The sequence below is a fragment of the Anoplopoma fimbria genome, chromosome 19, assembly GCF_027596085.1.
Source record: "Anoplopoma fimbria isolate UVic2021 breed Golden Eagle Sablefish chromosome 19, Afim_UVic_2022, whole genome shotgun sequence".
Taxonomy (NCBI): domain Eukaryota; kingdom Metazoa; phylum Chordata; class Actinopteri; order Perciformes; family Anoplopomatidae; genus Anoplopoma; species Anoplopoma fimbria.
Genome location: NC_072467.1, coordinates 17,224,672 through 17,242,145, shown reverse-complemented (window position 1 = coordinate 17,242,145; position 17,474 = coordinate 17,224,672). Strand labels below are relative to the sequence as shown.

General features: G+C 39.6%; 1 protein-coding gene across 1 annotated transcript; it reads right to left on the bottom strand.

Annotated features, from left to right (window-relative positions):
• Window positions 1-1,091: 1,091 nt before the first annotated feature.
• dkk3b (dickkopf WNT signaling pathway inhibitor 3b) lies at window positions 1,092-8,328 on the bottom strand. The gene is made up of 7 exons (XM_054620716.1): window positions 8,108-8,328; window positions 7,299-7,424; window positions 7,047-7,127; window positions 4,095-4,187; window positions 3,475-3,619; window positions 1,894-2,044; window positions 1,092-1,735 (listed from the first exon to the last, which is right to left on the bottom strand). The coding sequence occupies exons 1-7, from the start codon at window positions 8,297-8,299 to the stop codon at window positions 1,705-1,707; spliced, it is 819 nt and encodes a 272-aa protein (XP_054476691.1). The 5' UTR covers window positions 8,300-8,328; the 3' UTR covers window positions 1,092-1,704.
• Between the last annotated feature and the right edge of the window lie 9,146 nt (window positions 8,329-17,474).

The following is a 17,474-nucleotide window of genomic DNA, read 5'->3' as shown; positions in this document are numbered from 1 at the left end:
GCTTCACAATTAAACATGACCAAATATGTGTATCAAACAGGGTGAATGAAACATATCAGTCTGCAGTTCAGGTAAATAAACAGCAGTACAGATACACTGTCACACCTATTCATTATGAAAGAGCAACGATCAACACTCGACTGACCAACAGTGTAACTAAGGGACAGACTTTCACTTTAATAGGGCTAGCTTCTCTTTGCTGTGGTCCATCCACAATAGAAATTAAGCCCATCTGTGTCCATATCAAAGGAGACTGGCCCATAGACGCAGATGTTTCTCTTTTTTTTTTTTTTTTTATCAAGCCATAGTTAGCTACTTGTGTCAGCCAACACAACAGTTAGCTTGTAGCAGCCCTGTAGGACTGTAAAGTGTATGCCTCAGGCCTCGCTACCTCAGCTGTCTAGGCTGACCAACGACAGGACTACGGCGGCGTGGAGTGGCCTGATGAGCTGCTGTACTCCGCTCACCTAGGTCTAGTGATACACAATGTACAAGAGGTTCATTCCCTGGCAAAGTGTTTTTAAGAAATCTCGTAACCCAATGTTTAACTGCTTAATTTTTCGTTAAATATAAGAAAGGTGAGCTACGTGTGGGGATTAAGTGCAACCGACCAACCAGCCAGACCTGCCGGACTAAACGCCACCAAACTGCCCCAGGGAGGAGAGGGAGGAGAGACGAGATGGAAGTTAGGCTAACCGAGCTAGGACCTGAGGCTGCTCCACTACCCAGCCTCCTGCTGTCTGTCTGCTGTTCAGTGGCAGGAAAATAAGATTGATGAAAGCAGCGGGAGGTCGATAACTGTTGGATCCATCGTTCATTTCGGATCAAGCTGCACTTGACGAGCAGACAGCAGGACAGAGAGCAGGACTCCGGTGGGACCAGAGGAGCTGGACTCTGTGTTTACATCATGATGCTTGGTGATCAAACACAGTCAAAGTTGATGGACAATGTTTTTACTCATGTTGAATTTTTAATGTGAAGATGTTGGCAAATTTTATCTGTTCAGAGAATTGGTTTTGTTGCTGCTGTTTACATTCTATTTGACGCAAATTAAAAAAAAATGCACAACAGGAATTTACTACTGTTTTTGTTTTGTTTGTCATGTGTTTATTGTGAACTGATGTTACATAATGACAATAAATGATCCTTGAATCCTTAAATTAGCCAACTAGTGACATGAAGCTGTTGGTTGGTTTTCCCCCTGTCCTCAGTCAAAAGTAAAAACAAATCTTTAATTTGCTGCATGTTGATACACATTGGTCATAAGCAGGGTCTAAAATGAAGTATTTTCCTCACTTGCCGATGTGGCAGATCACTGAACATTTGTACCAGCCTGTCACTTCTGAAATCTCTGTGGAGCACTTGTCTGTGGCACTACACTGTATGAATATAGAATATATCATTTAACCTTAATCCACAACTATTTAACTTATTTTTCAAATATTATTTCTTAAAATACAGAAATCCTATCTGCCATGCTGGCAGGTGACCGGAAGTCACTGGCAACAGCCAACATTCACCCTGTGTTTGGCAGGGGCTATTTTCATTCATTCATAAGGCATAAATAATAGTGCAAGTCCTGCCCTGAAGCAACATCCTATTCGTTTCTAAATTGTTGAACATTTGTTGGGTTGTTCTGTGGGGAATGTTCAGTAAGGATGTTAGTGTAGCTCCATGACGGTTATGCTCTCTCCTTCTCCAGTACTACTCTCCACAAACAGATCTTCGTCCTCGTCTGTGTGAGAGAAAAAAGGAGCAATTTAGAGAAACAAAATAATTGTACTAATAGTTTGGTATTGTTTTATTCCCCCATATAAACCTAAGATCTGTACTACTACACATCCCCATTTCCGGGGGATTATGGGTGTAAATTAATACTTTGTTTGCTCTCACCCATGAGGTTGGCACTGGAGGTCGTCGGCACAGGGGCAGTGGTCACGGGGACCCTCCTGGTCCCAGGCCAGCATGTCCATTAGCAGGTTGGGGTGGTTCAGACAGGACTCCCCCTTCTCTGGTTTGGGATTACATACTGGAAACAACAGCTCTGTAGAAAGAAGCAGGGAGAAAAATAATGAGAGTCACAGTGGTCACTTTATTACTGCTGTTGCTGTTTTACATAAACCCCAAATATAAAACGCATGTCAGATATCCAGGCCCAATTTCACAGACATTAAGAACAGTCTAAGACAAGAGTATTGTTCCATGGATGCCTCCATTCAGTCTATGTTTGAAGAGTTAAGATGGATATCATGGTATTTCTTTATATGAACCACCAAATATAATGAATTTAGTCAAATCAGACAAGGTCTATGTAGGTATGCTATTTGGTCTGAGTGTGATGAAATAATAATCAATTTGAGAGTGTGCATGTTTTCTAAATACTGCATGTCAATACCTCAGCTCTAACTGGCTGTAATAAGGAGCTGCAGTAAGTGCTAAGTTATAAAACCAGTAAAAATGTCAGCATTTTTAAACTTCCTGTTCCATCGTCTGAGAGTCGATGGGTTTTCTGATATAATGTCTGAAATAAGGTTAGTGGTAACACAAGCTGAAGACACTTGAGTGTTTTGTTCTACGATCTAAAATACGTCAGTTAATATTCCTCTGGTGATTCTAGGAGCTTTTACATTTCTTAAAAAAGACGGTTGCTAACAAGTGTCTAAAAGAGACGACTAAACACCATCATGCCGACCCGTCCGCCTCCACAGCCACGTTGTGTTTACTCCCGCTCATGTGACCGTGGTGTAGTTCCTTTATAGCCCAATGTTAGCTTTTTACTGCTGCTGATTGCATTCCATTTCAAAATGATAAATTCTTGTTCATTTGTGAAGATCATCTTGCAGAATAAAACATGTAAGTATCAAACACATTTAACCCTTATCTCTGCAATAATCCAAAATCCGACAGAAGAATCCTTTTTTATTGGAGGCAACCAGTGTGACGTTAACTTCATCTGGATAACTAAATTTATGGCCAATATTCTTTTCCTTACCATTTCCTTTTGATACTGTATGGTTGTTATACTGTTTAGGTGACCATGTCCTGTACATGGAGATGGTTTGACTTCAGTTCCATTGAAGGTAGAGAGAGATAAGAACAGCCCCTTTAGACTTTGACTTTGCTGACCTCCGGTGGTTTAACTTGATACACATCCATTGTATTGGGGTGGAGCTAAAATCTTAAAGACACGGGCAAATAAAAGCTTCTAAATGGCTAGATGTCTCCAGTGTCAGTGAGAATATGTGTTTTGGTAATTTAAGTTTGTCAGTTTACCTAAATTTACTTCCACAGTGGTAATAGCAAGACAATGTACTATCTTCAAGCAATGTAAAAAAGGATTTGAGAAGTAATAGTAGATACAACTGTGCTGCTGAAAAATATATATTGTACAATATAGTGTAAGAATACAGCATGTATTTGAGCACATACTTAATATGTGAAAGAATCTCTGAGGGTGTCCCTGTTAAAGCTCACCTTGTTGAAAGGCACAGCAGAGGTCCGGCCTGCAGTCACTCTGACCCTGACAGATAGATCCCTCTGTTCCTTTGGTAGCATTGACTGTACACTGACCCCACACACACATCTGGTCTGAGCAACACTCCTCATCCTTACTGCAGGGCTAAGTGGGGACACACAAACAACATGTAAAGCACACATGGTCCGTTTCTGCATACATGGTTCTTATATTTTTGTACCAGCATCCATTATTTCATAGTATTTCCAGTAAAAAGTATGTGTAGAATTTTAACAATGAGATATTTGTGAGATTTCGTTGATTACTGCTGATTTACTGTACATGATTAACACTTCAGCTATCACTGTTTTTATTATTTGTATCATCATCCATGTTTTTATACTGGTTGGAGTGGTAGCCTCTAGGGCTGCACAATGGTTCGGTGGCTCGCACTGGCGCCTCACAGCAAGAGGGGCTAGGGTTAAATTCCAAGGCTTTGGTTGCCACCAGTTGCTGGTCATTACGAGTTACCACTTTAGCATTAACTTATCCATTTCATCCATTGTTGAAATAAAAAAACGGATCAGTGAAGCTTGAACTAGACAAACAACCTCAAAAGCAAAGCTGACTGAATCCCTACCATGTCCGTTGGTATGCAGGGGAGGCACTTGGAGTTCTCAATCTCATACAGGCAGTACTTCAGGTGACCACAGTCCTCGTCCACCATGCACTCCTGGGTTGACAGATAACAGTTACATATACAGTCAGTTCTTTAAAATGTTGTCAAATTGTCCCTGTCTTGTGGCTGTAAAGACAAAAACAACTTTTTGATTTGAATTATGTTCTATTTATTAAAGTATAGGGCAACACTTGCATTAATCGACAATATAAGTTCATAAGATGTCTGTAAATCAAATCTAATTACGATTTATATTTTCTTGTAACACAGTAACAGTTGTCCGCTGCACCCCCATCTAATGAGTGTTTCTGCCAGGCACAGTCCATCTCCAGGGAAACTGTCTGATGGACATTAGTGACATCTGATTTTACAGTAGGGCTAAATCTCAAGAGTTTTCACACCTCTCTCTCCTCTTCACTTGATTTATTTGATGATTAAACATAACTTGGTCAAAAGTGAACGGCAAATCAGGACCAAAGGGAACTGAGACAGTCTTGTTACTGCATATGGCTGAAAGGGTAAATAAATGAGCATCTCCTGCTCCACCATGATGATCTCTGCCTTGGTGACTGTTTCACCAAACCAAATGTTTAGATCTCTGGAACGTGTTCTTCTGTCAAACTCCACTACAGCTGAGTTAGAAATGCAGTATATAAATATGATGTAAAAACAATGTCTGTTTCATCACTTATCTGCTGGAACATAACAAATACAGCATGCAACAAAATGGGTAACGTCACCTTTTTTTAGTCTTTATCTTTACATGGGCTGCCTTTGAGAAATCAGTGTAGAAACTTAGAAGGCTAGTCACTGAAAACATGCATTATTGCAGCAGTCCTCAGATCCCCAGGCAGAGTGTTTCAGTGACTCGTGGAATAATAGATCAAAGGGTCATCAAGGGTTTTAGTTACTTCAGTCAGTTTAGTTTACGGCTGCACATGCGCCTGGGGATGACAGCTCTTAGAGGGCAGGGCCTATGTGATATGTATAGAACCCCCAGAGAACCCCAGAGATAAGAGGCTGGGAAAGGAGACATGTGCCATCTTGGCTCAAACTTCACTTCCAGGTCCAAGCGAACTCTGGCTCTTAATATTTTGATACAGCCACTAGATGACGCAAGACAGCAACGAACCTGATACCTTCCTAATCCCCTCATTCAGATGAATCTAAAAACAAATGTTTCAGCCCATTTATCTTTCTTATAGCATGGAGTCACTTACATGAATATTGATTTGAAGTGTCACGATTTTGATTCCAAATTGAAAATTGAATAAAGTTAGCTTTTTGACTTTGACCTTCAAGGTCAAATGCAGGATAGGCAATTCTCCCCAGTATTTTTTTTCTGTCAACCCCCTGTGTGCACCTACTTGCACACGTCAGAGACTACCCCCTACTTTTTTTTTAAGTAGGAGGTATTCAGTTGCGTCAATATCCATGGGATCTTGCTTACAATCCATTATAATTAAATTCCCTTGAAACTTAGATTTATATGAGGCATGGATTTAAATATTATTTTTCCTTCATTGCAGCTCCATTTATTCTGGAATTGTAATAGAAATAGGTTTACTTACAATGGATTCATATTCGCTCCTTATCTTTCAGAGGAGGTCAGAATTATGCATATAAGCCTTATGGTTGAGGAACTACTCCTGATTCATTATAGGTATGTTGTTTTAGGCATTCCAAGGGATAGGGCTTAACAGGTATCCTAATAAATACTTGAAAGCTATCTCAAAATTACAAGATCTGTAATGACTAGGATCTGTTCTCATAGTAATCACATACAAATCTAAGGGCTACTTAATCAGGCTTAATGCTTAATCAAGATACGGAAAGCATGATTTTGAAAAAAAGTCTTTGTTTTGTTAGTTTTGTGAATGCAATTATTAACTTTTGTTAGTATAATCATTCCATTTTACTGTTTTATATGGCGATTACAGATTATCTCATAAAATGCGGAAAATGATCAAATAAGACAAAAGGAAAAAATAGACAGTTTTCTGATAATCAAGCGATGCAAAGCATGTTCTTTTAAATTATGATACTGGTCTCATGATGCTAAGTCATAATTATGCGACAACTCATATTTAACTGTAACTGAATTACTTTGAAACAACAGGTAAACATAGTGGCCACAGATGTCTAAAACAATTTTACTTTTACTTCCTAGACATCTGTATGAAGCGGTAACAGTTAATAAGTAGGTATATGTGTTATAGTTTATTCAACTATTGTAAACATTCCAGCTAATAAAAGCCATTAAAACAAATTAGCTACCTACAGACATCTAGAAACCAACTGGGTGTTTTCTATGAAGTGCTGCGTCCACCAATTTAACTGTGACTTCCTTCAGTGTAATTCGAGTGTGACTCCATGTATACAGTTAGTCTTTTTAGAAGAGCAGACCTTTTCCTGCCTGGCAGACTTGCTTCCCTGTCATTTTTTCCAGCAGCAGGGTCTATTAACATAACCACTTGCTGTTCAGCTGCCAGGAAAGCAAAAGATCAAAACAACCGTTGTAGGAAAGGAAAATGACAAAACGGGCAGTAAGAGCAATAATAACCTCAATCCAAGCTGTGAAAAGTATGTTAGGTCTGTCTGCTGAATGAGCTCATTCTTTATAAACTACTATAAGGGAAACAATTGTTCTGGAATTCTACAGGGCAGTTAGATTTTTTGTGTCTGTCTAAAAATAATTAAAATACACTTCCAGAGTCCTTAGTCCACAAGCTATCAACAAGCTACACTGCTATGCTCAAAAACCCCACTCTATGAGCATTATATCTTCTTCAGCTATTTTTTTAGAGTTCTAATAATGTCAGCTGAAATTAAATCACTAGGAAACGTACACACCACAATGCATTAGTTCTCTAATTATTCACATAGACCAGACAGAGGAAGCAGAAGACTCACGTGATCCACACCGTTCAAATGGCCAGAAATCTCCATATGGATGTGTGAAAGATGAATATCTCCTGTTTTATTATAAGTCTCCTATAAATGGCAAAAGGAGTGACAGGATGTATCAGAAAAGGGAAAATTACCCTTATCCCTACAATCACTGGACTAACCACAGCATTTGTATTTGTCCATTTATGAAATCATGATCACTGAGAGATGAAAGAGTTTACATATTTGAACACATTGTCAAAAGTGAACCCCTACCTTGTCAGCTCTATCTAGGACCTGCACCGCTCCATCTCCATCTGTTATCATCTTCTTCGTCTCATTGTGGTAGTTAGGATGCAGATCCAGTGACGTCAAAGCTGATTTAGCACTCTCAGTAGTTATCTGTTGTGTTGAATTTTCGGGTACACATGGAATCCGTTTATTAACCGTTTATTAATAAAGCACACAGCATTTCCATTATGTCCATATCAGGTTTCCATATGGGGAGGGCGAATATGAATCCTCTAGAGTGGCTAGTTTGCTAAATGATGTTGATTTCCATGTCCTGGGTGACATGAGAGGAAGTTCATCATTTGTGAACCAGTAGTTCACAAATGATCAAAACCATACAGTGACCATACTGAAACATCAGCAGACTTATTAGACCTGCAGACGTCCAACTCCAGGGGGAAATAACAGACCTCACTGCTGCCTTCCAGGAGCCTCAGCTGGCTAAAGGGAAATTGGTTGTGTAAAGTTCTAAGTCACACAAGTATATTGGGCTAAGGTTTTCCATCTTTTCTTTTGTTGGATTGACTGGACAAAATCCATTTTGAGTAACTAGCATTCTGATGAGGACTATTAGTGACTATTAGTTCAGGACAGATATGTAAACTATGTGTGGTGAACACGTAGCCTACTTCAGCCTGGTATCAAAATGAAGCTGACTACCAAAACACTTCAATGTGATGCGACTGACACAGCTCCACTGCTGTGATTATGATGAATTTCGCTATTTGTGGTAATTATTTGTCATATAGCCTCCAACTCTGCCCTTGTATGGATGAATAAAATATGACGCAGACCTGGTCCACAGCCTCCTCCAATATGTGCTGCGTGTCCTCCATCAGCTCCTCCACCTCTCGGAACATGTCGTTCAGACTGACCGGGCCCCGCTCCAGAGCTTCCCGCAGGTCCACTGCCCCGCTCTGCGCCGCACCGTCGGTCGTCCGCAAACACAAACTCAAAGAAACCAACAACAGCATGATAGCGGACATCTTTCCTTCTCCCTCCGTCCGCCGGTCTGCCGAGCAGCAGAGCCGTGTGACGCACGGAGGGCGCACAGCCGCAAACAGCTGGATCCGTTTTATTTGGAAAGTCTGAGGAGTGCTGGTGGGGTTATAAACTGGAACGAATCGGGTTTAATGCGATGGGAAAAGTTTCCAATTGCATTTCGGGAAGTAGGCTATATGTAAAAAATCTAACGGCTGTTAATGGAGAGCTTTTAGACGTGTGCCCTGTGAAACGAAAGTTTTAATCTGGTAGCAGTTACCAGATGTGATCTGCAAAGGGAAGTTCACCCAACAAACAAAATTCAACCATCATACACGAAGAGCAAACTGGAACTTTAACCAAACTTCAGTAGCTTTTGCAGAGTTTTGACAAACTAAATATTCCAATGTTTAATCATATTATAGGCTTACTTACTTATGAAGTTAAGTACAGTAAGTTTGTGATATCGAAGAACCAATATAACTCAACTAACTATATGAATTATTAACTGCATGAACTGTGTCAGAGGAGCGTTTTTGAATAGATAAAAACTACAAGTCTCCGTCTCAGTAAAGTCATCCTGTGACGATGAAATGTCACAGATGATAAAGTATGAACAGTGAGAAAGAGCTCTTGGGCGGAATGGGAGGTGGATGACTTCATTACTTTCTGTTCATGATACTGACCTCAAGCCAGCAAAACAACCAATCAGCACAATCGCGTCTAAATGTGAACTAGGCATTTGCAAGGGTGCCCATTTCTGGCTGTCAATTTCGAAAAAAGGTGTAATGGAGATTTTGTAATGGACTGAATAATTTAAGAATGTTATGGCGTCCCTAATGTAAAATCCAGTTAGAACCAGCTTCAAACTTTAGCTGGCCATTAGCTGGTCCTGTTGAATATACCTGGTGGGCAAGGTAACTGGTTATAAAAAAAGCAGACCAGTTTAGCGTAGCTGGTAAAAAGGTGAGCAGCCATGTTGGTAAAGCTGGTGCTTTCACTGGTCAAAAGTTTCAGATCGTATATATCTATAGTGCCACCCTTGTGTGCTGTAATTGGCTCGTTGTCCGATGAGTCAAGGTTGCCCGCGTTTAGGTTTATGGCAAAGAGGTTATGGTTGTTTCTGAGAGATTACATCTGTAAATGTATTACTCCAGTCCCTGTTATTATTTGTTGTAATGAGTCATGTAAAGGAACTCTGTAGCTCTTTTAAAATCAAACAGGGAACACATATTTTACGGGATTTGAACTCATTGTGGGGGAAAAAAGAGTCAGGAGACTATTCCATAACTCCACAATTGCCACATCAAAGGTTGACCTAGACGTAGGATAACAACAAGTACAACACACAGTCAGTCAGCAGTCGCTCTTGAAAGCAGAAGGCAGCCAGATCAAGCTCGGAGTAGTTTGGAATTTGGATGTTTGTGTTTTTGCCATGAGGTGACAATACAGAATGTAAACCATTCCGCATCAGATGTAAACAACAAAAAAAAAGACTGTTTTTCAAACAACAAATGCATTGAATTGAGAATGCAACCAGCCACGAACACAGAGATGTCACACAGTCGATTAAATTAGAGTTGAATAAGTAAAATACATTGTCACATAAAATGTGTCCCACATAGTGTCACAATATGTACTACATTATGGGCATTTACACAAAGCAGCCATTTAACATCGCTTAGCTTTTTAGATAAATTATCCTTTTATGTTATGAGCCCTCGCTTTTATGACTAAAACATTATAGGCTAGAAATTAAATCTTCATTTGTAGCTCAAATTTAGATATAGTTTTATAAAACTAACACTTGCTCATCATATATGGTCATAATTGTGGGGTCTCTAAAATGATTAAAAAAATTAGTTGTCACGTGGAAGAGAGCTTAGTGTGCTGTGTTGATTCTGTTGAAGGGCCTAGTAGTTGTGTGAGTGGCCTTATTGTTAACAATATAAGCCTTGGTGATGTTAAATCGTGTATATTGCATTTTAAGTCTATGTAAGACTCAGGTGTTACACTGGAGCACTAAGTAGGGAGGATCCCCTGATTGCCACAGGGTATTTTGTACACTGGTCATGTATGAACATCCAAACATTACACTCATGGGTGACAGTAGGGCCGCACGGTCTGGTTCTCCTTACCACCACCAAACGTTAGGTCAACATACATTTAGTTCCCTTCTTGCAAAGGAGGGTATATTTTCAGCTCAGTTGTCTGTTTGCTTTACAGTATGTTTTACATTTATTAACATTGCGAGATAGGTCATTGTGCTACATTCACAAAGTTTTGAAATAATTGCAAAAATTTGTTCCCAACTGAGAAAATTTGCTCCTTTAGGTCGGAACAACAACTCAAAACCTGCTACAATGTTGTTAAAACAGTAAAATCCACATTTTTTTGTTTCCACATTACGGATTAAAGCTTATAAACACAACGTGGTCACAAGAATTACTTCCCAACTCTGGAAAAGGGACCATCCGAGGCGCACTTGAATGCACCATTGTCTGTGCTCTGCCTGTGCTCTCCAAGAGGCTAGTGTCGTTCATCTTTCATATAAATTGCTTCTAGATTGTTCGGTGTGTTTGTGTCAAGCACAGATCTGCAGCTTTTTAATCCATAGTTGCTGCCTTTTCGAAACTGTTTAATTGGTCAACTGATGGCAAACGTAAACTTTTGCTGCAGCTAACAAAAAAAAACAGCACAACGGTTTTCACGTGCAATTTACTTGTTGAGAGATGAATTTAGTTGTAATTTTCTTCTGATTTAAAACAAAACAAATTGTTCAGATTGTTAAAGATTTGTCAACATTCACAAATGGCACTTCCACCATTTAACCCTCTCCCTACCAACATATTTAACTTACAAGGACTACCTACTGAATAAACAGAAAAACCTACTGTAACTATACTAGAAGAGTAAACTAAAGTAATAAACAACCATTAAAGCAAGACGTTAACTTATTTCTTCTCAAAACATTATAAGTTACGTAACAAATGTCATCTGAAGAAAATAAAGATTATTATCCTTTTAGGAGTTAAATTAGGTAATTTGCATTGTAAAAGGATAACAGCCAGAGCACCTTAGGAAACCTACGTCTGCTGAATCTGTGTCTGTCTCCCTAAAAATGACTGACAGAGCGCCCGTACCCCGGATAGTGTGTCATACTTTAGTTCAGGACCAATGGCAAACATTCAATCTGTTTCATCTGTTCAATTTTATCTAATAAATATGCATAGGGTTCAGCTGGGGTTGGGATAAGATAAATTAGGATAATCCTTTATTAGTCCCGCAGCGGGGAAATTTACAGGATTACAGCAGCATAGATATAGTGCAAACAAGGTTCATAGTATAAAAAACAAATAAGTATTTTAAATAAGTAAGTAAGTAAGAAAAAAAAAAAATCCACAATAACTAAAAAAAAAATCTTATAAATACAGACAGAATTATAGTTATAGTATTGCACAGTGTGTTTGTATTGCACAGAATTATTAGAGTTTTGTTTTGTGGTCTACTGGGATGGCAGACAGGAGGAAAACAATATGCAGCGATGAAGGTTGGGGTTACAGTTCTTGCAAGAACTTAAATCTACTAGCCCCATATGTGATTGTTGACCATCTTGTTGCAAGTTGGCTGAGCCCTTTGTCCAATATGTCATGATCTTGGTTTTGGTTGAGTCTGTTTCCTGTTTATTTTGAAGTTCCCTGCCTCTTGTGTCCCAAGTTTGTTTGACTTCCTGTCTTTATGGTCTTCCCTCCTTTTTTTGGTGCAGTACCTGGCCTTTGAGCTTTCATGGACGGCCCAATGGTGCGTTAATTTAAAGTGGCCCTATTAGGCTTTTCCACTTTTTCCCCCTTCTTAAGTTTGTTATATATATTTTTGTACATGTAAAAGGTCTGTAGAGTGTAAAACCTGAAGTCCACGTCTAAAAGGAGTTACCCTCTCCCTCAGAATCACTGCTCCTGATCTGCCTCAAACGGCTCGATTAAATTATGGCCTTCACTTCCGTAACATTATGAGGTCATAATGTTACGAAGTGACGTAAAACTCCTTCCGGCTAGATTGGCCCGCCTTCAAACAACAAAAGAGAGAGACAGAGTTCAAGCTCGTTGACCAATCACAACAGAGTGGGCTAGCTGACCAATCAGGGCAGACTTTGCTTTCTGGAGGGAGGAGCAAACGCTACAACGGAGCATTTCAGAGAGAGGGTGATAAGAGGTGCTGCAGGACAGCCAGGATGAGAAAAACAAGGCGGATTATGAGCATTAACACATGTAAACATGTTGTAACTGTAACTTGAGATAAAAATATGCACCCGGAAAATAGCATAATAGGGCCTGTTTAAATAATGCCCGCTGCAAGGAATTGTGAGGCTGCATTATCTTCTTTCCTTTGGTAAAGGATGGTCCACTGTGTATCCTATGCCAAAGAAGCTAAGAAAGGAAGCATTATAGCACCTTTCCTGAGCGCTTATATAATTTAAACTGTTCTTATCATGGTGGCTACTTAAATACTTCTGGGTCATTTCACTAAGTTTAGGAACTTTCCTATGAAAAAAGGACTATTTGACCGCAGCCCTGAATGCATCCCAAGTCACTTAAATATTTATTTGCGTCTTAGACCCACCGACCAGAGATGCATGAAGAGGTGCAAGGTAACCAGGAGAGGAGAGAGGAATGAGGATATATGTTTTAAGTGAAATGAGACGTCCTTTCCTCTGAAGCGTCATGTGGAGTGACGTCTGTTTCTGATGGCATCTGTTTCTGATGACGGCAGCCGCTGACCAGCTGGATCAGCTGTCAGCCGGCTTTAACAGCTGTAGAGACTTTTGATGAAGTTTTGTCTGCACACATGTGAATGTACTAATATAAATAAAGACACAGTTATCACTAATGTCAGAGCAGCACTGTTTTCTGTCTGTAGCTTCTTACCTGTTTTACAACCTGTGTTCGGAAGTTATACTGTGTTGTGTGTCTTGCTTATAAGCGCAGCACCCAATTCTACCATCATAATTATTTGCTTCTGTATGTTTTGAAAATCTCATTGTGAACTCATTATTGAATAACCCAGAATATAATGATGTTTTTTTTTAACACTGGAATTAAATGTATTAGGCTTAAACGGGACATATTTTGCTCTTTTTCAGGTGCATATTTTTATCTCAAGTTACAGTTACAACATGTTTACATGCGTTAATGCTCATAATCCGCCTTGTTTTTCTCATCCTGGCTGTCCTGCTGCACCTCAGTGCATGTGTCGGAAATGTCCCTCCCCTTACCATAAACAGAATTCAGCTCTGAAGGCTCACTGAGCGGCCTAGAACACTGTCGTAATCGAGATTAACAATATCATCTGTCCTGCTGTATCAGTAAGAACGCGAGTCAGTTATTGACGTTATCTTGTAGCTGTCTTATATTTTAGATGTAACGTTGTAACTGTGTCATTTCTTTACATCGCAGTGAAAAATGTCCCTTAAATGACTGGAGTTTTGTTTCTTTTCTTATTTAAATCTATAAATGCAAAAAATGCAGCAGAATGGAAAGAGAAGTTGTACAGTCTGATGGCAGTGGGCACAAATGAGCACAAATGAGCATCTGAAGCGCTACGTCCTGCTCTTTGGTAGAATCAGCCGATGGCTGAAAGAGCTGCCCAGCTGCCACAGTTCCTCATGGAGAGGGTGAGAGGGATTGTCCAGGATGGCTCTGAGTTTGGCCTTCATCCTCCTCTCACCCACTGACTCCAGACTGTCCAGCTCCAGACCCACCACAGAGCTGGCTTTCCTCACCAGCTTGTTGAGTTTGCTGGCATCTCCAGTCCTGATGCCACCACCCCAGCACATCACAACAGGTATCTAACAGTACCTGTCTACCTTTGCTCACATTGGTCCAATTATGTACATAATATGAGTTGAAACCCAATACCTAAATTTAAATGTGAATTCTCCCGCATCTCCCATTGTTGGTCACTCATTGCCATGTCGATTAAAATCAAATCTTCATTGGCATTGGGATATGTTGGGCAGTAAATCTTCCGAAATCTTGGAAAAGAATGCCACATTTCTTCTTGTGGTGCATTCGGTCTACAAATACAGCCTTCGAAGGATGCGACCGCTAGATTGGGACACAGTTTATGGAAAGGAATAACTGCACAGTTTGAACTTGTTTGCTGCGCAGATTGTAGGGCGAGTGAATTGTGCCTGGAGACCCCCAGGAAGTATACTCTATTTAAGACACGTAAGTACTCTTTTACTGTTTTATTCAATCCAAGTTAGAGATAGACAACGCTAAGTGAGCTACAGGCTTGTCAGAGTGAATGCAGACAAACCTAAATTTATCCAAGCCATGTGAAAAATTTACTTTTGGCAGAGAACTAATTTGTCCATACATTTGGTTGACAAAGACTAAGACCACCAAAAGGTAAAAGTCACCTGAAAACTACTCACAGCCTTCCCTACCATTTCTCGTCTGTACATTTTCTCCCCCCACACTACAAGTAACATCCCATGGACTTATGAGAACAAACTAGGATTGCATGTTTTTTTTAATATATTTAGGTTGCTTCCAATATATCAAACTGACTCATCATTGGCTCCAGAACAGATCCACAAAAAGGGTGCGGATAGGAGTCCATTTGTGCCTTACCATATTATATGCAATAGAATATTTCTATTTCCCACAAACAACACTAAGCATAGTACTTATACTAGTTGTATATTTCTCTTATATTAATCTATTTGTTCTTAATTTTACTTTTATATTAATTTGTACTTACTCTGTCTTATTGCTTATAAAGCCTGTCCATTTTAAAAAGTTTCCTTATTATCAAAGTCATTCAGTCATAGTCTGTTCATTCATGACACTGTGAACAGGTACTGCTAATAGCTTACCTTAATTCTGCATTTTTTAATGGCATCACTTACAAAATACGAACAGACATCGCCTAAAAACTGGGCTCAGTCGTGAAATATATCAGTACCTGCCCTTAACGTTAGCTGATGTTAATTAACCAGAGCTGACATTACATTGGGGTCTCGTTCTACTGAAATCACCAACTATGCACCGAACAGAAATAAAATCAATGACCAGCTTATTTCAACCCACCTCCCAGACCAAAAATAAATCCGTTCCAGTGAGTGTTTTAAGCTAGTGAGATTCCAAACTTTATCTATAGAGTAATTCTTGGATAACTGATTGTTAAAATGTAAAACAGGCAGAGTTGGAAGCTGATCTGCATTATCTAGGAAGCTAAGAGCTGAAATACATTACTTGAAAAGCTGGAAGATGAACTGTTCTGTAGATGTCATAGTAGTAGGATAAGTATTAGTCATATTCTTAGTTGAATAAGTAGTAGTCATAGTTGTAGTAGTAACAGGAGTAGTGGTATTGTAGAAATTGCAGCAGTATTGGCAGTAGCTAAGTAGAAGCAATAGTTGCATCCACAGTAGTAGCAGCAGCCCTAGAAGGAGAAGCAGCATCATTAGCAGCCGCAGTAGTATGTAAAGTAGTAATAATATAAGAATAGTATAGACAACAGCAGCGGTTGCAGTAGTAGTAATTGTAGCTGTAAAAGCAGCAGTAGTTGTAGTTGTGGTAGAAGCAGGAGCAGTGGTAGTAGTAGTAGTAGTAGTAGTAGTAGTAGTAGTAGTAGTAGTAGCAATATTTGTAGTAGTGTCAGTGGCGATTTCTAAATGTTTGCTGGACCAGTATCTGGATAGGTCAAGCATAATCCCTCCAAGACAAGTAAACTTCTCTATGCATACATCAATATTATTATTGTGATTATTATTAGTCACATTACTAATACTATTCCCTATATCATTATTTTAATTCTACTATAGTCATTGCTGCTTTTATAAGTAAGTCTTAAATTTTTCCTTCGTTACTCTACTTACTACTGTGATTATATAAATAATTTATGTCATATACATTGAATGTGTTGTAAGTCTGTTATGTTGCTCATTCTGTACACATGACATCTATTGCATTCTGTCCATCCTGGGGGAAGGATCCCTCCTCTGTTTTTCCTGTGCCGGTGTGAGGGTTCCGGGACAGAGGATGTCGCATGTGTACAGATTGTAAAGCCCTCTGAGGCAAATTTGTGGTTTTGGGCTATTCAAAATAAATTGAATTGAATAAGGAGCCCATCCTCTTCTGCCCCCCACATATGTCGTTCCTCATAGAGGATTTCATGGGAAGTACAGTAGATATGCTGCCAGAGGGTCTGCGTTCACACTGTATGCGTGTGCACATGAGAGTTATAGAATTAAGCTGATAAGTATTCAGACCTTGTCTAGACTGCATCAAGGAACCTACTCTCTCTCACTCTCTCTCACACACACACACACACACACACACACACACACACACACACACACACACACACACACACACACACACACACACACACACACACACACACACACACTATTAAGTATTCAGAACTTGTCTAGTATGCTTCAAGGTGCCCACCCCTTACCCTATCTGCATCAATGCTCAAGGTTCTCCAGCATTCAGAAAGGGAGAGAGAGCTGAGGGAAACACTGCCTGCCTTCCTCTTACAGTGGATTATTAAAGTCCCATAATAGTTCAAACATATTTTCATTCACCTACTCTTTTAACAGTTGAAAAATATAATTAAAAGCTCTAATATTGATTTAGAATAATGGTAGGGAATGATTGGAGTTCCCATATTTCTTCAACTGAAAAAAATTCTAAATTAATGCACTTCCATCATCCCTGCAACTGAAACATAACCCTAAAACAATCAATACAATTAGTCTAGTGTGTAAAATGTGGTGGAATTCTGTTGTGGGAATATACTGTATATGGTTGAATAACAACACATTCATATCAAAGAGGTCCAAAGCCAGTGTTAGTGAGAAGCCTGCCTCAAATCAGAGGAGGATGAACCTAGCTGATCCATATACAGTGTTTGTGTACATTTTATAGGGGAAACTGGGGCTCAGAGGAAGAGTCATCCACTGACCAGCGGTTCAATCCCCGGCTCCTCCAGTGTGCATTCCGTAGTGTCCTTTAGCAAGATACTGAATCCCAAATTGCTCCCTAAGGCTGTGCCATCAGTGTGTGAATATGGGTGGATGGGTGAACGTTGACATGTAGTGTAAAGCACTTTGAGTGGCCAGATGACTAGGAAGGTCATAGGAAGGCAAAATACAAATGCAAATCC